The sequence below is a fragment of the Rattus norvegicus genome, chromosome 7 (genome assembly GCF_036323735.1).
Source record: "Rattus norvegicus strain BN/NHsdMcwi chromosome 7, GRCr8, whole genome shotgun sequence".
NCBI classification, from domain to species: Eukaryota; Metazoa; Chordata; class Mammalia; order Rodentia; family Muridae; genus Rattus; species Rattus norvegicus.
The window spans coordinates 115,599,037-115,620,028 of NC_086025.1; the positions used below are offsets into that span (position 1 = coordinate 115,599,037).

General features: G+C 54.9%; 3 protein-coding genes across 4 annotated transcripts in view; 1 reads left to right on the plus strand and 2 right to left on the minus strand.

Annotated features, from left to right (window-relative positions):
* Nucleotides 1-1,909, plus strand: part of Srebf2 (sterol regulatory element binding transcription factor 2) — a 58,172-nt gene extending 56,263 nt beyond the window's left edge. The window contains exon 19 of the mRNA NM_001033694.2: nt 219-1,909. Coding sequence (NP_001028866.2) covers nt 219-439 — 221 coding nt within the window. The 3' untranslated portion in view covers nt 440-1,909. The remainder of the gene's footprint in view (nt 1-218) is intronic.
* Nucleotides 1,910-3,466: 1,557 nt separating this feature from the next.
* On the minus strand, nt 3,467-8,917 carry Shisa8 (shisa family member 8). Of its 2 annotated transcripts, none has more exons than NM_001207022.1 (4): nt 7,894-8,917; nt 4,960-5,093; nt 4,271-4,417; nt 3,467-4,058 (listed from the first exon to the last, which is right to left on the minus strand). In NM_001207022.1, exons 1-4 carry the CDS (start codon nt 8,415-8,417, stop codon nt 3,664-3,666), a joined length of 1,200 nt encoding a protein of 399 aa, NP_001193951.1. In that variant the 5' UTR covers nt 8,418-8,917; the 3' UTR covers nt 3,467-3,663. The 2 variants fall into 2 exon arrangements, with proteins under 2 accessions (NP_001193951.1, XP_038935213.1); XM_039079285.2 differs by having other exon boundaries at nt 3,467-4,113; nt 7,894-8,869.
* Nucleotides 8,918-17,102: 8,185 nt separating this feature from the next.
* Tnfrsf13c (TNF receptor superfamily member 13C) lies at nt 17,103-19,611 on the minus strand. Its single transcript, XM_576316.9, has 3 exons — nt 19,389-19,611; nt 18,917-19,120; nt 17,103-18,446 (listed from the first exon to the last, which is right to left on the minus strand). Exons 1-3 carry the CDS (start codon nt 19,531-19,533, stop codon nt 18,268-18,270), a joined length of 528 nt encoding a protein of 175 aa, XP_576316.2. The 5' UTR covers nt 19,534-19,611; the 3' UTR covers nt 17,103-18,267.
* Nucleotides 19,612-20,992: the final 1,381 nt, after the last annotated feature.

Here is a 20,992-nt window from a genome sequence, read left to right on the forward strand (position 1 = left end):
CCCCGTGTGTCCTACCCTTGGGGAGTAGAGAGTTTGAAGCCCTGGCATCTGGCACTCCTGACTTATCTCGGCCCACTCAGTTCCCAAATTCATCTTCTGCCCTTTGAGGAAGACTAGGGAGGGAGTGGAGCACACCTCCTCACAGGATGAGGGGGAGTTCCACAAATGAGGCCATATAACTCTTTGGGACAGTGCTTATGTAAATCTCATTCCCACAGGAGAAGTAGACACCTGGCCTGGCCAGCGAGAACGAGCCACTGCCATCCTGCTGGCCTGCCGCCATCTTCCCCTCTCCTTCCTATCTTCCCCGGGCCAGCGGGCAGTGCTGCTGGCTGAAGCTGCCCGCACCCTGGAGAAGGTGGGTGACCGCCGTTCCTGCAGTGACTGCCAGCAGATGATTGTCAAGCTGGGCGGTGGCACTGCCATCGCTGCTTCCTGACCCCCGTCGGGGCTTGGTCTGCTGCTTCTTCCCGCCTTTGTCTCTGTCTCCCCATCTGTTTTTCTCCCTCCTCCAAGAGCTGTGGGGACAAAGGCAAGACTGGTTTTCTGAGCTGTTACCTGCCAAGGCTTTTGGATCATTTCGGGCCAGTAGGACCATGAGCCAGGCTCCTTAAAACTGCTGTGGTAAATCCATGGTCTAAGCCCAGGTGGGCTGAGAAGAAAGATGGCCTGAGCAGGATTGGGGTGATCTCCTTACTGGAAAGCAGCGTAGGATGCTGCCAAGTCCCCCTCCCAGCCCTCTGGAGACTGTCTCCTTTCTGCCTCTGGGTTTTTTGTTTTTGTTTTTTTTTGTTTTTTTTTTTTTGTTGTTGTTGTTGTTGTTGTTGTTATGTTTTGTTTCTGTTTGTTTTTTTGTTTTTTTAATCAGGCTTTCTCTGGGAACTAGGTCTCTGCACCAGAGAGCATTTTGCATTCTGGACTTACCTGACGCGCCCCTTTTTATACAGATGTTTTTATATGTGTGTGCTTGGGCCTGCCATGATACAGGGCAAAGTTGCTGTGGCATCTCCGTTCCTCTCCCTGGGTCTGCACTCCCTCCCCTGTGCCTGACTAAGCCTTTCATTGTTTTTTTTTTTTTTTTCATCATTATAAGGTTCAGCCAGGGAAGGGAGGGAGCCCAGTCCTGGGGAGGTGGGTGGGAGGCAGGGGCAGGTCTAGGGATGGGTGAAAAATAATGTCGGCATTGTTTTTTAATTTTTTAAAAAATAAATGGTATCTTATTTAATTGTCCTGTTCCTTCCCACTCCTCTACCCCCTGAGATGGCCGCCTGAGCTCAGGGTAGGCCCACGGGGCTGGACAGGATGAAGCCACCATTGGGCCTGAGGTCCAGGGGTCTTCAGCATGATTATTTGTTCTTCCTCCCCCACCCTAACTCCTACCTCCCATAGAGTGTATTTTTACCCCTAATTCCTGTCTGAATAAGCCAGGGCGGCAGACACTGGTCCCACACCTTTCCCAGCCACAAGCCTCTCATTTTCAGGGTAGGCAGCAGGACTCAGGTCTCTTGCCTTGAGATCGGGGGAGTCCTAGAAAGAAGAGTGGTCCTGCTTTTGTGGACTGCTTGGCTCAGGGCTTCCTGAGAGACTTGAAAGGAATTGTCCCTCCTTGTGCTTCTCATCCCTTCAAGCTGGTTGAAGCAGAGAGTAGGTAGGGGCAGGCCCTTCCTGTGCTTGGACCCCACCTACTCTACCTTCCTTCCACCTGTCCCCAGCCGGCACTATAATTTATGGCCCCTGCCGTGGGGCAGCCTAGCCCTCGTGTCTTGTGTATATACTGTGCCTTTTCTCCTTGTGGGGGGGTGGTGTTGTTTTTCACTGAACAGGGGATACACCTATGTCTTGTCGATGTTGAAACATGCACCATGTGCTGGACATAGGTTTTCAATAAACACAGATTGGTACCACCTAACCCAAGATTGTGTGAGTCTCTAGTAAGACCATTACATTGATGTAACCAATGACTGCGTTACCTGGCCAGCAGTGAGCTGGAGACCGGGGGCAGCCAGATAGCTGCAGTCTGGTGGCCCTTCTTGCCCATGAGTGAACCTGACACACAAGGGATGGGTGAGAGTCTGGGATCAAAGGGCTGTTATCCAGATTCCAGCTCCTTGCCTGGCCATTCAGCCAGCTGGCTGGTTGGTAGTGGCAGTTCTTTGGAACTTGAGGTATGAAGTCACTCCTTCACCAGGTGAGCCCTTGCTTCATTTCTGCTTCCTGTAGGTAGGGCCCTTAGCATTTCACCATCTTCTGGCCACATACAGCTCTGTTCTTGCATTTCCCAGCTGAGTCACTTTGGTGAGCTGGCCCCTCACCTCCTCCGCTTGCATATATGCAGAATAGAGCAAGCCTCTCACCCCAGCATCAGGCTCATCGTGCTCAGGTGATCGCAGTGTGACACAAGAAGTACCAGGGCGCAGTAAGTGAGCCTGGTGAGAGGCCCACACGGGGTATCTGGGCCTTTAGAAGTAGGATGGAAGGCTCCAGGCTGGGGCTGAATCCCGTTCACCTGGCCAACCAACAGCCCTGAACCACACCCTTTCCTAAAAGGCATTAACTTCAGACTGCACACGACAGAGGTTAATGCAGTCAGGAGTGCAGCACGTCCACTGGAGTCAGCATTGCAGTGGTGGCCACTGCCCTCTGCCTCAGCCCAGCCCCAGTGCAGATCTCAGGCAATGTACTTAGGTCCCAAAACCTTAATTTCTTTATCTGCAGACAGCCCTGTAGGTCTCTCTCTCTCAGGGTTAAAGAAGAAACAGTAACATGGTGGCTGTTGTTTGGGCAGTGTGCCACCCTCCCACCCGCACCCCACCCCACCCCACCCCACCCCACCCGGAGTGGTTTTGTTGAGGTCATATACCTCACCTGGATTTAGCCAGGGTGCCCACACACACGCCAGAACATGGAACTAAGGAACTTGGAGGAGATGCAAACAGGAGCTGACAGTGCCCTGGGCCTCAGCCAGGTACTGGGAGCCTCTGGCAGGAAGAGCGAGAGCTGGCGGGGCCAACCCTGTGCAGTAGGAGCGCCCCAAGGGAGAGGCATTGCTAGGCTCCCATCCCAACATCTCCATCCCCCTTAACCCAGAGCGGCTCCTGGGACGAGGCTCCTCTATCCTGAGCACCAGATGTCCATGTGGCCCACACCCATTAGGGGGGGTGGCCCTGGGCCAATCTGACCAAGCAGCCTGCAAGCCAGGAGCCGGCCCAGGGCCAGACTGTGTCAATGAGGATCAGCCAGGCTGGGCTAGCTCAAACTGTTGAGTGAGAGATCAGCAGCGGGATGGGGAGGAGCTAGCCTCTGGTAGAGCCCATGAACCCCCACAGGGGTAGCAAGCCCTCTCTCCCCTGAACCCAGACCTACGGGTGACAATGGCTCCACATGCTGTGAGCATTGTTTGGCATTCAACTCCGCCACCCTCTCTGGGTTTGCACTGCTATCTGTCCAATCAGTGACTGATGAGCTCTTTGGGACGGGAACCACATTAGAGGGTTTATTTACACAAGTAAGGATAGCCCTACATTCCCAAGAACAGAACACCTGGCCCTTTTGACCCTTTAGCCACAGGCTCCAAATGCCCTCATTCCTGTTTGGATTGAGACCTGCACTGCAACTCCACGACCTGGGTCCCAGGACCGTGCAGAAGGCTCCAATGGTTCCGCTTTAAACAGTAACCTCAGCTTTGCTGTTGGTGCTTAGATGCCGGGGTCCTCTGCCCGCGCTGCTGTAAAAGCTCGTGGGCTGCGCGCTGAAGGCCTCGGGCAGCTTCTCCACGCTGAACTGACGCCGCGGCGCGTGGCTGGGCCGCCGGGGCGCTGGAGAAACCTGAGCCACCAAGTGGCTACGGGGGAGCGGTCTCGCGGGGCGGCCTGCGGTCCAGGCCGCATAAGGGACGGACGAGACAGGGCCGGCGGGAGGTACATAACCCGGAGGGGCCCAGGGACAGGCGTCGAGCAGCGCAGGCAAGTCCTCTGGAGGCCGCGGGACCCGCGCAGGGAGAGTCCGCGGGCCCGACTCGGTAGAGGGAAAACGTTGATAGAAGTCCTGGGGCGCAGCCTCTGCGTGGGGTGGGAGTAGGGGGAACAGGACGAAGCAAGTCAGGCGGCTCAGCACCTGCTTTAGGTGATGGGGGAGAGGGATCAGCGGGCAGGGGAAGGAGCCGATTGGCTGCTTGGGGACGCCCTGGACTCGGATTAGTCAAGCGGGCTCCCTTTTGAGGTGGGCAAGGTAGTATCCCCTGGGGAACTGGCACCAGCAGCATGCACCTCACCTGTGGCCTTGAGCGCAGCTGCTTTGAGAGTAGCAAACTTGGCATAGTCAGGCTGCAACGTCAGGCTGCCACCACCCTGCGGCCGCGGACCGCGCGGGGGTCCTGGGGTGGCGGACCCCAGAGGCGCATTATTGAGACGTTTCTTGTCTGGAGGGGAGAGTGGAGTGTAAAGGGGAAAAAAAGCTGAGCTTGACTGCGCCACTTTTCAACGTCCTGCCCTCCCCCACTGTAGCTTCGGGCAACTTGGGGGATGGACGTCCTGACTTGGCTCAGAAAAACATGAACAATGGCCGCAAGTCCTGAGGGGGTGCTACCCTAATGGATGGCTCCCTCGCTAGCAAGATGCTAAGCCCCGGGCCAGAATCCCACATGTAGAAGGCGGGGGAACCACTACTCAAGACCCAGGGATGGGTTCCAGATCCACAAGCCAGAGCTTCGACCTAACAGCCCTAGCTAGCTTATCCTGAATCTGGAGCCTTTCTCACAGCATCGTTGCCCAGGAGACGACAAGATGGTACTTCCCCACGGAGGGCTTGTCCAGACTCCAATCACACTCCTTCACAGGCAGCCACTTATTTATACATGACAGGTAGCCTTTCCACCATAACTCCCCTGCTAACCAACCAACTCGCCCACCTCCTCCCCTGCCTTGCTATAGATGAGCCAATGGCCATCTAACACCTACTCACCTGTGCTGTTGTGGGGAGAACCCCGGAGAACACCGTCACCCATTTGTACCTGGACGCAGTTACCCAAGGATGGACCCAGAGGTGGAGGCAGTGGTTCTTGGGGGCTTGGCTGCTTGAGAAGTTCTGTCAGTGTCCTGTGGAGACAGAAAGATGTTGAGGGGACTTGCAGCTTCTGCCTCTCCATCAGCCAGGTTCTAACTTATCAAAGGCTGGCCATGGCCACCAAGGTCTCACCTTGTTTTGTTTTTAATTGTTTTATTATTTTATGTATATGGGTATTTTGCCTGCATGAATATCTTTATACCACATGTGTGCCTGGTGCCCTCGGAGGCCGGATGAGGACATAAATTCTTACAACTAGGGTTACAGATGCTCATAAACCAGTGGTTCTCAACCTTCCTAACGCTGCAACAATTTAATACAGTTCCTCATGTTGTGGTGAGCCCCCCCAGCCATAAAATTATCTTCATTGCTACTTCATAATTGTAATTTTGCTACTGTCATGAATTGTAATGTAAATATCTGTGTTTTCCAATAGTCTGTGAAAGGGTTGCTTGACTCCCTCCCCCCTCACCAGGAGTCATGATCCACAGGTTGAGAACCACTCTTCATAAGCCAACATGTGGTTGTTGGGAATTGAACTTGGGTCCTCCGGAAGAGCAGCTAGTATTCTTAACCGCTAAGTCCTCTCTCCTGTCCCTGATGGCCTTGCTTTGTATCTCTGGGTAGTTTTTCAACCTCTCAGGCCTCCCTTCTGTTCTTTCTAGAGACCTCAGATAGCTCAGTCCTCCTACCAGGCATGGCCTGCCTCACTTATGGCCCCAGGATGGCCATCTCCCAAAGCAGGTCAGGAAGCTAATGAGGTCATATGTAACTAGGGCCACCTCCTGTTCCTGAGGCTCCTTCCTGGAGTTCACTCTCGAAGACCTCCCTCCCCTTGAGCCTCCTGTTCCAGCTTGTCCATCCAGTATCCTCCTCATCCTCATCTTCCTCCTCCTCACATGTTCTCATTCATTCAAATGCTACCAGAGTGCTTCCTCCAATCTCCCTTACCTGTCCTCCTGCAGTGTGGGGCTTCTGCCAGGCCTGGGACCTAGCTGGCATACAGACAAGGAAGGCAGACAACAAGGAGAAGAGGGAGCCACGGAGATCCCTCTGTGGCAGCCCAACACCCAAAGGCTGTATGACCTTGGGCAGCTGCCTCCCCGGGTACCCAGAACACCCAGCCCCCACCAGCTGTGACAGTGTCTGACTGAGCCTTTCCCATAGGCAGCCCAGCCTTCAGCCCAGCTGCCTGCAGTACCCAGAACCCATGATTTTCTCCCACTCAGCCTGACCCTCCTTCTGGGGCTCGGTTACGGCTGATTATTGATGAGGCATACTGGAAGACACCTGAGATGGCCAAGGACCATGAAGGTGAGAGGGTCTAAGGGGGTCCGCAGGCTGCCTAAGACGACCTGGCCTTCCCACTCCTCAATGGTTCGTGCCAGTTATCCCACCACCGGGCAAGCACCTATGATAACTTGGTTCTGTGACAGAAAGAAGGGATCCTTGTGCCTCTGGGCCTTTGCATGGATTCTCCAAGGCCCGACTCCAGTCCCCTCCAACCCCTCTAGCCATTCTTCCCTAGCTATCGGTGTGAGTATGGCAGAATTAAAGAGACACTTGGTCAGGGGTTCAGAACATCCCTGCCTAGGAGCGCAAAGAAGAAAGTCAAGGCACATGGTTATGGGCACACAACCAAATCTGGGCTTGCAGGTGGAGTTTTGCAAATGAACCAGCCAGCTATGGACTAGCCCAGTCACCCTATACTACAATGGGTCTCTGGCTCCCGCTGCCTCTCCGGCCTCCTCCACTTCTTGCTACCTTTGATCCCACATTCAGAGGCTGAGCTTCTGCCCCAGCAGCATTGAGAAGCTCACTGCTTTGCAATTCAGTGGCTTCAAAAAAAAAACAAGGTCCCAGCTCCATTTCTGTCCTCCGGGTGTCTGGTAGGGATGGGGTAAGTGGTCTGGTGGCGACCACTCTCATGCTCTGCCCCCTGAAACATGTACGTCTGGTCCACCAGGTGTGTATGTGCGCGGGGGTGGGGGGGTCAGGGGTGTCTCTTTACTGTTATTCCCACCTGCAGCCTGTTGCATGTGGTGCCGACAGTCTACTTAACCAATGGGGCTGGGACCCGTGGAAAGAGAGAGAGAACAAGCAGGGCCCTGGGGGTGGCTGGGACATAAGCAGAGGAGGTCCAGCCGGGGTCCAGACAGAATCTCAGCTCCCAGCGGTCCCATTCCGCTGACAACTCTCAAAATAAGATCAAAACTTAGCCAGGAGCTGGCTGGTCTGTAAAACTCAGGTCTATATTCCCTCCACACACCCGTTCTGAGCAGCTGGAAAGCCAGACCTTTGCGGGGGGCGGGGAGGGGGGTGTTAGGGCCCTATTGAGAAGGGGATGCTTCTGAAATTCCAGGGAATGAAGGTCAGGTTTGAGTCACGCTGGGTTGGGGAAATGGATGGAGGTGGGAGGAGGGCGGGAAAGGGAAACAGCGGGGGAACCAGCCAAGCACCCTCTCTCTTCTCTAAGTCTGCGACCACCCTTAAAACTGCCCCAGTCCAGTGTTCTTCCTGACCATCGTCCGTGCCCCATCCCGTGGACACCGACTTTTTGTCTTCTGCAGAGGAGGTTAGAGCCACAAGGAGGATCCACAGCCCAGTAGAGGAGGGAAGGTCAAGGGGAGAGAGGGCTATCAGGTATCTCCCTCTGTGAAGCAGAGACGAGAGAGACCAGAGATCCAGAAAAACAAAACAAAACAAAAGGAGAAAGGGGCTGCGGAGAGGCTGAGGATTTAGAGGGTCGAAAAGGATGCAGTTGAGTGCAATTTGGACCCAGCTAGGGACGGTGAAGCCGAGACGGGCGGACCGGCAAGCGGGCGCACTCACCTGGTCACCGTGCGGCGAGCGCGGGGGCTGTGCGCTCTCTCCAGACCCAGGCGTGCCCCGATGCCGACCAGCACGAGCAGTGCGGCGACACCGCACACCGCGTAGACCGCAGTGTGGCTGCGCTCGCGGGCCGGGTCGCGCGGAGCGGCGGTGTCACGGGCGCGGGCGGGCGGGCGGCCAGTCTGCACCCAGGCCGGTGTGTCGTAGTTGGAGCAGCGGCTCTGGTCCAGGCGGCGCGGGCCGTCGTGGCAACAGAAGCGGTAGCCGCACGTGCCGCAGCAGAAGCTGTAGACACCGGAGCTGCAGTTGAAGGGCGGGTCCCACTGGCCCATCACGTCGTAATAGCCGCGGCAGCGGTCCCCTCCCGCCGGTGCCACGGTGCCGGACGCTGCGGTCTCCTGCGCCTCGGGAGCCCCCGCGCGGCCCGACGGCGACCCCGCCAGCAGCAGCGCCAGCCGGAGCGCGAGCGGGAGCCCATGCGGGCGCCGGCCACAACGCTGTCCCCGCGCCCCAGCGCGCTCCATGCGGCCCGCTCCTCCTGTTATTGCGCCCCGCTCATGGCTCGGCGCGTGGCCGCTCTGCCAGGCTCCCCCAGCCCTCCGAGACCTGTCGCCTGGTCGCCCAGCTGCCCGCGCTGGCTCCGGGCCGACGCCTCCTGGTGCGTCCGCAGTTCCAGACACAAGTGAGCTCCGTGTGGAGTTCGCGGGGCTGGATCTCCGGTGGGCGCGTTCTCCTCCGGGGCTCACCTCGGACTGTGCACCGTGAAGGCGGGAGGCAGGTGCTCGTCTGCACAGTCCCCGGGTCCCTTTGGCCCCGGCGGACGTGCGGGTCCTGGGTCTTTCGGGGACTGAGCCGGGCGGCGGGTCGCCGGACACCTCTGCCTTCCCGCCGCCCGCTCCGCGGTGCCCGCGCTCTGGCTCCGGCTCTGGCTCCGGCGCGGGCTCGGCGCGGGCTTGGGCGGGCGGGAGAGGGAGCGAGGGGAGGAGGGCGGGAGGGAGGCAGAACTGGGGGAGGAGCGCGGCCGCTACGCCGGGAGGGAGGGGTTCTGTAAGGCCAGTACAGCAAGCGCGCCCCACCAGGGACCCTCTCCAAGACCGCACTTAAATTGTTGTCGGAATTGGGCCCTCGAGGGGGCTCAGCTTAAAGCTCTGGGGACTCGGATCTTGGCAGCCTTGGATGAGCGATTCCCTGCTTTTTAAGTAAGGGGACAGAGGCATAGAGATCAAAGCAGCCTGGAATTCACTGGAAAGGGACACACATACACACACACACACACACACACACACACACACACACACACACACACACACACATCAAAGTTCCATCCCTGTGTTCTGGTCGTGACGTGAATGAAGAAGGCATTTCCCCTTCCATAACAAGGACCCCCAACACAAAAGTGGCAGAGTCAAGCCTTGATTAACCCCTCTCTGGTCTGCCCCAGAGCGTGTGCCCTGATTCTAAAATCTGGACATTTGGCTGGGGTCCTAGGATGTCCCAGTTCTGAGAATCGCCTGGCCAGAGCCCTCAAGTGGTCGGCTCCCCTCCCCATCCTCCCTCAGCCTTAGAAGGTTGAGCAGGTCCTGGGGACCAGACAGCTGTACTCCCCTATCTGTCCTTGGTCTCTCACTCCCTGGGACTCCCAGATCCTTCACAAGCTTAGGGAAAGAATGGCAAGGCTTGGCTCAGGGCTCTTCTTCAACCACTCCCAGCTGAGTTGGTAAGGAAAAGTTGACCCTGACGCCAGCCAGCCATTGCCTCTCCAGGCCTGCCTCAGTTGTTCCTGTTAAGGTCAAAAGGTCTTCTTGGTTTCTGCAGCGACATAGCAGTACTGAAGACTTGGGGAGAGGTGGAAGAAGGAAGACTGCTTGGGCTCACAACTTTGCCAGCCGGGGCAATATGGTGAGACCCTGTCTCAAAAAGCAAAGAGAACAAGAGTGTCTTTTCATACCCTAAGGATGAAGCAGGAGGATTCCTTGAGGATAAACTGATCTAAATCAGGCCTGCTGCAACCCTGTGATACAGCTCCCCATAGTGACCCCCCACCCCATCATAAAGTTGTTTCATCGTTCCTTTATAACTGTAATTTTGCTACTGTTATGAATCGTAATGTTGATACATGACATATAGGATATTCCACCTCCAACCTCCAGGTTGAGAACCACCAGTCTAGGTGGTGAGTTACAGGCTCGCCAGCCGAGTCTTTATTGGAAAATTCTGTTTCAAGGAAAGAAAGAAAGAAAGAAAGAAAGAAAGAAAGAAAGAAAGAAAGAAAGAAAGAAAGAAAGAGAGAGAGAAAAGGAAGGAAGGAAAGAAAGAAAGAAAGAAAGAAAGAAAGAAAGAAAGAAAGAAAACAAACACAAAGAAAACAAGCTGGCAGTTTGGTTTGGTAGTACATTCCTGCAGACTTGAGGATTAGGAGTTCAAGACCAGCTCGAACCACACAAGACCCTATCTCAAAAAATCAAAACGAGGGGTTGGGGATTTAGCTCAGTGGTAGAGCGCTTGCCTAAGGCCCTGGGTTCGGTCCCCAGCTCCGAAAAAAAAAAAAGAACCAAAAAAAAAAAAATCCATCCTAAAAAAATCAAAACGAAAACAATCCTCCCCCCCCCCAAAAAAAACCCTAGTGATATAAATCAAGACCTTCCTCTGAAGGGCAGAGTCATAATCCATTCCTTCCAGGAGGTTGAGATTACCTCTCTACCTCTCACTGTCCATATGGGGACACCAGGAGGGCAAAGGCTAGGTTTCCAATTGAGCCCTCTGTCCCCAGAACAGCTCAGGTGCCTGTCAATATCCGCTGGATGAGACAGTGAAACGATACTTGCTTCTCTTGCTTCTAACTCCCGTCTGATGGGGAGTTTAACCGCTCTAGGGTCCTTTCTTCTCCTCTCCACCCCTCCTCCTTCGGAGCCTGGAAGCAGCTTATGAAAGTGGAGGGTGTGAGAACGGAAGAGGACGGATTTACATCCTCAGGAGAATCGAGTCCTGTTGTATGAGATGAGGGCTGACAGCAGTGGCAGGTATTAGTGGGTTAAGGCTGGAAGGAGAGCAACTACCCCCACCCCCAGGCTGTCTCCATTCACCCTGGCTAGAAATGACCTCTTCCCCTCCCCGTACACATGAGCCCATGCCCGAGCATAGTTCCAGTACTGAAGACCCCATCCCCACAAAAAGACTTTCTACATTGTCATTTAGAAGGGGGGGGGTGAGGAACAAAATGAACAGAGACATGAAGTGTTTAATCCCATCCTGGAATAACTGCATCACAGGGCACACCACACTTTACAGCCTATGTCATGCCTGGTTTTTAGTTGGGGCTTTGTGGCTCTGATCAGAACTTCGGAGCTGTGCTTTCTGACACGGCGTCTTTCTGTGCTTCCCTCCCTGGCTTTTCTAAGGATGGAAATATTCACCACCAACCGTGCTGTGGACATTAGACTCCTGTCCTTCTGTCACACCACGTCTATGTCATCGGGGTTTGGAGGGATTCTGAGGGTGCCCTCTCTCCACCCCAACCTCTGGAACTGCAACATCTCCCTTGTCCAGAGAGTCTCCCATGGTTGCAGCTCTTCTGGGGTCTTCTCTTCCCCCTATTGTCTTGGCATTTGCTCAGCAATGACCCCTTGTTGACCTGTGGTGGTTCCATTGCTCCAGTGAAGGGACTGACTCCCCTTCCCGTGCAGGGACTGCACCTCACCCCATCCCCAGGTCTCTCCCAACCATAGCCTGGTTCTGTGGGTTCCACGGTGAGCCAACAACCGCAGGTGCCAACAACTACAGGGTCTGTGCCAAACCCTAGATGCCTGTCTGTATAGACACATGGTCTTGGGGTGAGGAGCAGCAGGGGAAGAGTCGCTGTAAGACACAACTTGTCTTTGTCCTGGGATCTAACCCTCCACGCAGCTGATATGAGGCTGAGAGCTGGCCTAGGGGGTCTAGAGACAATGCAGTCCAGTGAAGGTGAGACCCCTTTATCCTGGACCCCAGGGCCTCTGAGCACAGCAAAGCTCTAGGGCGCCCGCCCCCTGTCTCTTCCCCTCCCAAGCCTGTGTCACCAAAAAATCGTCCATTGATCCAGGCTTAAAATAACCCCTGGCATCTGCAGTGAGCCCCACGGGGCGGGCAAGAGGAGCCGAGTGTCTGCCTGAAGGGCACCCGCCCCGCCCCCAGCTCCCAGTGCTGGCAGCTGAGTGTGTGAGTGTGCGAGTGTGCAGGTGGTGTCAGGGTGTCCTCCTGGGTGTGAATGATAGAGTGCACACCGGGGGCAAGGGTGACGCTCAGGGCCGTCACTGCACTTGCACTATGGGCTTGCATGGGCATTTCCCTGCCTAACTCTGGCTGTGGGAGCCTGGGGGCTCCTGAAACTCTGCGGACATTAGCAAAAGCAAGTGTTGGGCCTCCGTGTCTGCATCTTAGATGGTAGGGCTGTTGCTCCGTACAGTTGTGGACAGGAAGGTGTGGAATTTACTAGACAGAAACGTAAGAACAGGAGTGAGGGAAGTGGCTTGTTATGGATGGCACAAAGCCAAAAAGAACCAGGGTCTGGCCTGGAGCCATGCTATGAGGCCCAAGCCTACCTTTGCCAGCGCTAGAATCCCCCACTGTCCTGGGGAGGTGCTTCTTCCCCAAGACTTGTACATGAGCAGTCAGTGCCGAAGGCCTCCCTTCAGTGGCTTCTCCCGTTTCCTGTCCTGAAGACATCCCTGTTCACTGTGGACCTGTTACCATCCCTAATCTGTGAGGGCCCATCCATCTTTCTAGACCCTAGTTTTCTCATCAGCAAGATGGGCAACTAGCAGTTTTCACCCAGCTACAAGGAGAAGCCAAAAGGCCCCAACTGGAAAGCCTAGGCAAACCACCTGGGAGCGCCCCTGCAGAAGACAGTGACATCAGGTGCCACTCAAGTCAGAAGGTGACTCCTAAGCTCTGTGTCTTCTATTTCCTCCAGAGAGTCTAGGGATGTCAGACTCCCTGCTAGTGCAGATGCTGGCACCAGGAGGGGGTCTGGAGGGAGGGCCCTGGGCTGCCTTTGTCTCCTGAGAGAGGCAGCTCGTGACTCAGGCTCCAGCTGCCTGTGGGAGGGAGGGGGCGACCAGGCTCCTGAGGTCTCAAGGGAGCAGCAAGATTGGGGGGGGGGGGCTGGGCGCTGCGACTCAGCCTGCCAGCCCCAATCGGCATACTGTATCCTGACCTCCGCCCACCTTGTTCTGGTAACCCCTCTCCCTGTTTGCACCCACCGTGTTAATCCCCCTTCAGGATTCCCCTAGAGGCCAGAGCCGGTGAGAGAGGGCTGGTGGAGGTCAGACAGGGCAGCCACCAGGTCAGGGAAGTCCTATTGGTCCATGCTGCCCATGTCTGGGGGTAACGCCCAGTCAGCTCATAACGTGGGCTGTGGGCGTGTCCTGATCTCCCTTATTTGTACAGCCTTTTTTTTTTTTTTTTTTTTTGGTTCTTTTTTTTCGGAGCTGGGGACCGAACCCAGGGCCTTGCGCTTCCTAGGTAAGCGCTCTACCACTGAGCTAAATCCCCAGCCCTTGTACAGCCTTCTAAAGTGTGTGATTCCACACATCCAGGCCCCTCTTGCTCTAGCTGCAGCTACCTGAAGGCCCCCAAAGACCCCTCATACAAAGAACTAGATGTTTATAGCTTCAGCAGTAGAGAGCTTGCCTAGTGTGCACAGGAATTCTATCCTCAACACCACGAAAAGAAAAAAAGGAAAAAAAAAAAAGCCTGGTGTGGCAGCGAACACCATCACTTGTAAGAGTTCAGAGCCATTCGAGACCAGCCTGAACTACATGGGATCGCGTCTCAACAAACAAACAAACAACAAAAACAAAAACCAGTTACAGTTTTCTCCTACTCCACCAGTCTTTTATCAGTCTGCACCCTTGAACTTGCCTCTGGCCACACCCCTTTTGCAACCTGACCAGCCCCTCAACCCCGCCTCTCCTTGGCTCCGCCCCAGGCCCACCCCGCCCCATCTTTCCGACCTAACAGCTAGTAGTCAAGGCCTTGACCTCCTGACCTGCACCGATAGACTTTCTCCCACCGGGGAGATGCTGAATTTTCCCAGATTCTCTAAAGCTTGGGGATCCATCCCGTCCCGCCCCTCCCCACTGCCTGCTTCACTCTGCCGAGTCCTGGGAGGACCGTGAGAGCTGGGTAATCTTTAGAGGCTGTTTTTGTTTTTAAAAGACACGGGCCCCTGAACTGGATATGTAGCTGAGTGTGATCTTGAACTCCTGATCTTCCTGCGTCCGTTCCCAAATGCTGGGATTACGTGTGTGAGCCACTGTGCCACGTTTTGTACTGTGCTGGACGTGGGACTAAGATCTCCAAGCATCTAGGCAAGCATTCTACCGACCCAGCCACATCCCCAGCCAGGAGCCCCAGCTGGGAGATATAGAAGCAGGCCTTGAAAAATGCTACCAACTGCTAAGGACAGTACTGTCTGGTCCATCCTTGCTGACAAGAGGTGTGTATGTGTATTTGTGGTGGTCGGCAGGGCTTCCCCTCTGGCCTCTCTAGTGGGCCCCCACCTCCACCTTGAGCCCCCAACCCTGGAGCTGCCAGGCAGGAAGTGAAAACGGCCTGCAGGAAACACCAAAAGGAACTGAGACTTCAGCCCTCTGCCCCCACCTGTTAGTCCCTGGGGACCTTGGGGAAACCAGACCATCCAAAGGAAAGGACCAAGCTTGGGTGGGCGACTCCCACCCCCTTGGGTATGCATACCAGGAAGGGGCAGGAACCCCAGTTAAGCTCCGCCCATCACTCATTGTGATTTGTGTCTCAGAGCTACTCTTACCGGTGTGAGATCATCTCAACTCTCAGGAAGGTCGTGCCCCCTACAGAGGTCATTAGAAAGGTCAAGGCCGGGGTTGGGGATTTAGCTCAGTGGTAGAGCGCTTGCCTAGGAAGCGCAAGGCCCTGGGTTCAGTCCCCAGCTCCGGAAAAAAAAAAAAGAAAAAGGGGAAAGAAAGGTCAAGGCCATTGTCCCTTTGGTCCTTCTGGAAAAAGACACCACTTGAGGTTTTGCAGAAAGGAAGTGCTTGCTCTGTGCCTGTGACACCAGCAGAGCCTTCAAGGGACCAGATGCTCAGGTGGAAAACTTGACAAGCGTCAAAAAGCCCAACTGGGAGTGTTTAAAGACAGAAACCTACTGAATGTGACTTTCACGATGGAACTTGGAAGGAAAAAGCTGGGGGAGGGGGGCAGTGTACACTAGCGGAGTTACAGCTTATGGGAGCTTACAAGAGTCAGGACTCTCTTTCCTCCACGTGGGTCTGGGATCACTTTTGGGTTTCCAGGATTGGCAGCAAGCACCTTTACTCCGAGAGCTGTCTTTGACCCGAGATGGGACTTTCAAGTACGGTTATAGCTGACATTATAGATGACAGCATACACAGAGGCTGGTCCTCTCTGGGCCACGGCCAGCTCTCCTCAGCCTCCACTGAGGACATCACGATGACCCTTTCAGCTCACATGCAAAAGAGTCCCTTGATTTAGGTTTTACTAATTGTTTTAACCAGACATGAGTCCCTTCCCACTTCCAGCCATTGTTAGGGAGATGAAGTGCAGAATGGACAAGGACCCCTCAGAAAGTAACACCTATGACAAGGAGGAAGGGGGTGGGGGAGGTGGGAGTAGGGAGTGCTAATTTCACTGTCTGGCAGTACAGCCCTTGTGTGTGTGTGGGGGGGGGGTAGTGTCCCCACTGTGGGGGGGGTAGTGTCCCCACTGTGTGTGGGGGGGTAGTGTCCCCACTCCTTTTCCCCCTCCAATTGCTTTTCCTGCCTTTCCCAAAGAGCTCCCTTCTTAATTATGACAAAGACGATGCCAGGTTCTCTCACGGCCTGGTCTTCGGTGTCCTCACTATGAAATGGGGACGTGTGTGTGACTTCTCTCAGGTTCCTTCCCACTCTTCTCCTTTATTGGCCGAAGACCAGAGAGAGAACTTTGTACCCATCCCCCATTTCTCAAAAGAAACTGAGACTGAGGGAAACCATGTACCAGCCAGAGGCTTAGCTGGGATGGAGGGGTGCCAAAGGTTTGTATGTCAGGGCCCCATGGGGGTTTCACTAGCTTTTTTCACCCCCAGAGCCTAGACCCTGGTTATAGCCAGGTGGCCAGGGACAGTTCAGACTCCACCAGCCCCAGGCTAGAGTGGACAGCAATGGCCTGACTGATGCCTGTGTCACCTACCGTTGTCATTCGATCTCACCCTACTCCTCGCCTGACCCCTGGAGAGAGGGGCATCTTAGAAATGAATGTTCAGGTCCTGGAGGCTCTAACTGCCACTGGGTACCATTTTCTAAGCTAGAAAGGGAGTGTGCGGGAAAGCCAAGTGTTGCCAGGCAGCTGTGGTGAGTTCAGAGGGACTGGAAGGCAGGGCCAGGATTCAGACAAGACCCCGCAGAATGGGTCCACTTCTGATTCCCTTCCTATACAAGCTAAAGTTTGGCTTCCCTGTGAGGAAGAGGGCAGGCAGGAGGCATGATGGCTCCCTCTGAGTGTGCAATGTACCCCAGGAACTAGATAGAGAGAATTGGTAGCTTCAGAGCCAAGAGCCTCACTGTCGGGGGTTGGGGGGCAGCTTCCACAGGGGTGGTCGAGCCTCGGGTCAGCACAAGCTAGGCCAAGAAAGCCCAGCTCAAGGGGAGAACGGTTCACAGAAAGAGCACAAAGGATCTGAGCTCGGCCTGCTGCAGAGCCCCAGGCCTGCCTTGGCCTCTCTGTGAGGGAGTTGCTGCATAGGTCACTGCCCAGCGCACTGCTCATAGTGGCCTCCAGCTGGCCTCTGAGAAAGATTACCACCAGGATGTTCCATCAGCTTCCATTTAGACTCCAACCCGAGACTACAGACCTCCGCCTATGAATCACAGGTCTCTAGAAACAGCCATCATGGTGAAGATGGCATCTTACATGTCCTGGCAGACTCGGTCAAAGAAATCCATGGGTTACAGACACCAGAGACTCAGCACTACTCTGCCCAGGCCTCTCCTCTACTCCCCGCTTATTCTGAAAACTGATCTTACAACTAGGGTGTAGCTCACTGTGGAGTGCTGTGTAGCATGGGTCTGGTCCCCAGTACAGTGAAAGATAAAATTACAGAGAATCTTGTACTAAATACCACAGCCCAACGACCATCAGCAGCTGCTTCAAAGCAGAACAGCGCCCACAGCAGGAATTAAAAAAACACAGCACCCAGGTACAGATTATGCATCTTCCCCACAGCCTTTCTTTATTTAGATTAATTTTGGTTTAACAGTACCTTCCCCGCCCCCAGCTGAAAGGAAAAAACCTCTTACTCATAGCGCCTGTGTTAGTCAGTTTTATATTACTGTAACGAAACGCCCAAGGCTGAGTAACTTTATGAAGGAATGAGATTGATTTTAGCTTACAGCTCTTCAGGTTCGAGGGCCGGCATCTGATGATTGCCCTCTGTCTGGTGAAGTCCAGAGTTGGCACAGCCCATCACGCGGCGGGAGGGGGCGTGTTCATTGTCTCTTGTCTCTCTTTGTATCTTGGGGGCTTGGTCCTGATGGCTTGACCTCATCTTAGTCACCATCCAAGTATACCACTTCTAAACACCGTGAGATGAATTTAAAAATAATAATAATAAAGGGAAAAAAATCAGAATTTAAAAAGATTTCAGTTTTGGTATCATTTGGAGACCTGGTCTCACCATATAGCGCTGGTTAGCCTGGAACTCGCTATGTAGACCAGGATGGCCTCCAACTCAGAGATCTGCCTGCCTCTGCCTCCCAGTGTTGGGATTAAAGGCCTGTGCCACCATTCATGCCCATCTTATATTTGATAACTTGTAAAAGTGTGTGTGTGTGTGTGTGTGTGTGTGTGTGTGTGTGTGTGTGTGTGTGTGTGTGTACAAACTGGAGCTGTGAGAGCTGGTTCCTTTACAGACAAGGATATTCCTGGGGCTGAGTTACGGGTGGTTTTCAGCGGCCAGATATGAGTGCTGGGGAACTGAACAACTGGAGTTCTCTTCTAGGACGGCACATATACTTAACTGCTGAGCCACGTCTCCAGTCCGTCATCCAAAATTTTTAGAAAGAGATTTTCGTTTCCAGTCTCTGACTCATTAAAGAGATTAATATTCAGCACTTAAGCCTACCCAACCATCGGAAGGCACACAAACTTAAAAAAACGACCTCAAAAATGGAATGTTCTCAAGCCCAAAGCTAACACGGAAACAATCTCCTGCGGGTGGGAGCCTGTGGCCTGTAGTGTCTGGTTCTGCTGGGTTCAGCCCCAGGTAAAGGTCTCCATCACTGAAGGGTTGAATTCTTTTCTTTTCCAAGCTGTTGGGTGAAAGTCCATGAGCCCAGTAGGGCTCCCTGGGCTTCTCCGCTGCTGCTACTGCTCAGGGCCAGCTGTCTTGGTGGTCACCAGCTCAGTGGAGCCCAGTTCTGTGGCTGGCACTGGGATGCTGTGGCACGACAGGATGTTGTCTGCATCTTCTTTGAATGGAGGCCAGTTAGGAGCTGAGGCATGAAGGGTTTCCGAGGGGGGTACAAAGACATTTTCCAGGGACTCTGGGGTGGGAGAAGGACCAGGTAAGAAAGATCAGGATTGAATCCCACGCCCCCAACGCCTGTTCTAGAAGCTTCCTCTGGGACAGCCCTAGGAGGAGGAAGTGGGACAGCACATGACAAGTCTTCAAGACAGGAAGTGCTGAGTCCAGAGACTTGATGAAAGGTGAGGGACTCTAAACATTGGAAGAGGGGTGTCTGGTCAGCCCACTGGGCATAACCTAGGATCAGGGCCCTTGGGTTCTCCAAGGGCAGGGCAGACACCTTCATCCCAAACATCTCTTCTTGGGCTCTGGATCCTCTTGCTTGGATTAAGGTTTGGGCTGTGCTGTACTCCCTGCTTTATGACAGCCTCATAGTCAACTCCAGGACTCCCTCAGTCCTGTGTCCTCGTTCTGACCTCTCTTAATCACCAAAGGGTTGCGGCCTCCACACCACAGCCGCCCTTACACTCCCCAAGATGCAGTTCTCACCTTGCTGGACTCCTTCGGAAGTGTCCAAGGAGGCTGTCCTGCGCTGTTGCCGCCACCTCCAGCCCACCAGACTCACCAGACCCACCAGGGTCAGTGCCAGCACCAGTCCCAGGAGCGCGGGGGCACCGAAGAGCAGCGCCACATCGGGTCTCAGCCCGGAGCCCTCCTGAGGCTGCAGAGCTGTCCCGGGCTCCAGGCTGCTTGCTGTTGGTAGAGGGGATGAGGGGATGAGGGGATGAGGGGATGAGGGGATGAGGGGATGAGGGGGTGAGGGAATGAAGGGGTGAGGGGATGGGAGGTGAGGGGATGAGGGGATGAGGGGCTGGGAGGGAGACAGGGAGAGGAAGAGGGAGAGGCTAACAGTGAGGGCCATGGGGGAGGGGGCCCGCTGGTTCCAGGGTCAGCAGAGGAGCACGCCTGGTAGGCTGGAGACCTCGGGACAGGTCACGCCTATCCCCATGCCTTTGCTTACCATGTCTAGTTTCCGGCGTGTAGAAGAGCTCACAGGACACGCAGTTTCGCACCAGAGGGTCGAAGCACTCAGTCTGATTGCACTGGGTGGACACCGGGCTGTCCCGGCTCCTCCGGCTTCTGACCCGGAGCCTCCTGACGCCCATGTCGCCGCCGCATGCAGCTGGGACAGTCTGGGCTCTGGGTCTCTCTGGTCTAGAATGAAACCGCGACGCAGCATCCTCCGCCCCGCCCTTGCCTGCTGGGGTGGGACCACTGGGGTGGAGCTGCGACCTCGCCTGGAACCCCAGACCTCTTTCACCTGTAGTTCCTGCATTAAACCACTCAACTGTCACAGCAGACACGACAGACAGCTGAGCATCCTCTGCGCTGGGGGTTGGGAGGATGTCACACTAGAGCCTGCTCTTGGACAGCAGAGGGACCCTGCAGTCACCTACCCTCCCCAGGCCCCTGCTGCTGTGCCTCACTAAGACCAATTGTTTCCACTAACTCTCTGCCTCCAAGTCCCTCCTGCTTCCTGCTCTGCCCAATGTCGAGACATCAACAGTCTTGAGTGGCCTGGCAGAATGGCCACAGTGGAGGAACACCTATAAAAGACTTCCTAGTCTCACTGCCCTCTAGTCCTCCATATCCTTGCACACTGCCTGTCCTCGCCACCCTGGACTCCACAGGAGTGGGTAAGGTGTGGGGCCTGAGGACCACCAACGCAAGTCATCACCAACAACAGTAACAGGAAGGTTTAACTGACAAAATGCCATGGAGTTGGTAGAGAGGTGAAGACAAGGGGCCAGTGTCGGCAGAGCCTGGTGTCATAGATGGGGAGGCTAAGGTGACCTGTGACCTGTGGGACAGGCTGGAATAGCAGAAGGCTTGGGCTCTGGTAGAGCAGGATGCTAGGGAGCCACACAAACTTTCAGCAAGTGGAGCCCTGCGGATTAGCAAGGGACCTCCCTGTTCCCCAGTTCCTTTCCTAGGGCATGAACTTGTTCACATCTGAGCCTTGCCAGGCCCCTGCTGTATCAGGTTCTGGCACCCATCCACCCGTGTTCTCTCCCACCTGTCTCTCATCAGCATCTCTCAGACCCAGCCTCAGTCACACAAAGCTCTCTGGGTCTTGGATATACGCAGCCTCCTCCCCAGGGGTCTTGGGCTGGAAAATGCCAGAGGAGCTGTCAGCTAGGACCTGGGGCTTGGAGTTTCCTGGTGGACCTCATGGTAGGTCATACAGACCTCTGAGCTCTCAGGGTTAGTGACCTAGGGATGTCTTTAACAGATTCAAGGGATGGGGAAACATGGCCTCTGGGCTACACATACTGGAAACAGACCTAGTCACTGCTGTGGGATGCTGGGCAAGAGGGGAGAGCACCTTTGTTATGGACGGATGGGGTCCAGCCAGAGTGTGAGGCCTGGCATGGAGGAGACCTCATGTGTTTTGAGTGTGTGTCTCTCTCTGCCCTGCACTTTAGTGGGAAGGGCCCTTTGGCTGCTTCAGGTCGGAGACTGGGTGGAGAGGCACAGAGGCAGGTGCTCTGGTCCAGACTAGGGGATGATGCAGAGCTGATCATAGGGTGAGGGGATTAGAATTGGCAAGAGGAGATCCTGAGG

Coding starts and splice junctions, on each gene's coding strand:
- Shisa8 (NM_001207022.1), bottom strand. CDS start 8,417: ATGGAGCGCGCTGGGGCGCGGGGACAGCGTTGTGGCCGGCGCCCGCAT. Junction 4,418..4,959: donor TTCTCCCCACAACAGCACAG/GTGAGTAGGTGT, acceptor TCTCCCCTCCAG/ACAAGAAACGTCTCAATAAT. Junction 4,059..4,270: donor AGCTGCGCTCAAGGCCACAG/GTGAGGTGCATG, acceptor CACCCCACGCAG/AGGCTGCGCCCCAGGACTTC.
- Tnfrsf13c (XM_576316.9), bottom strand. CDS start 19,533: ATGGGCGTCAGGAGGCTCCGGGTCAGAAGCCGGAGGAGCCGGGACAGC. Junction 19,121..19,388: donor CACGCCGGAAACTAGACATG/GTAAGCAAAGGC, acceptor CTCTACCAACAG/CAAGCAGCCTGGAGCCCGGG. Junction 18,447..18,916: donor TTCCGAAGGAGTCCAGCAAG/GTGAGAACTGCA, acceptor CTCCCACCCCAG/AGTCCCTGGAAAATGTCTTT.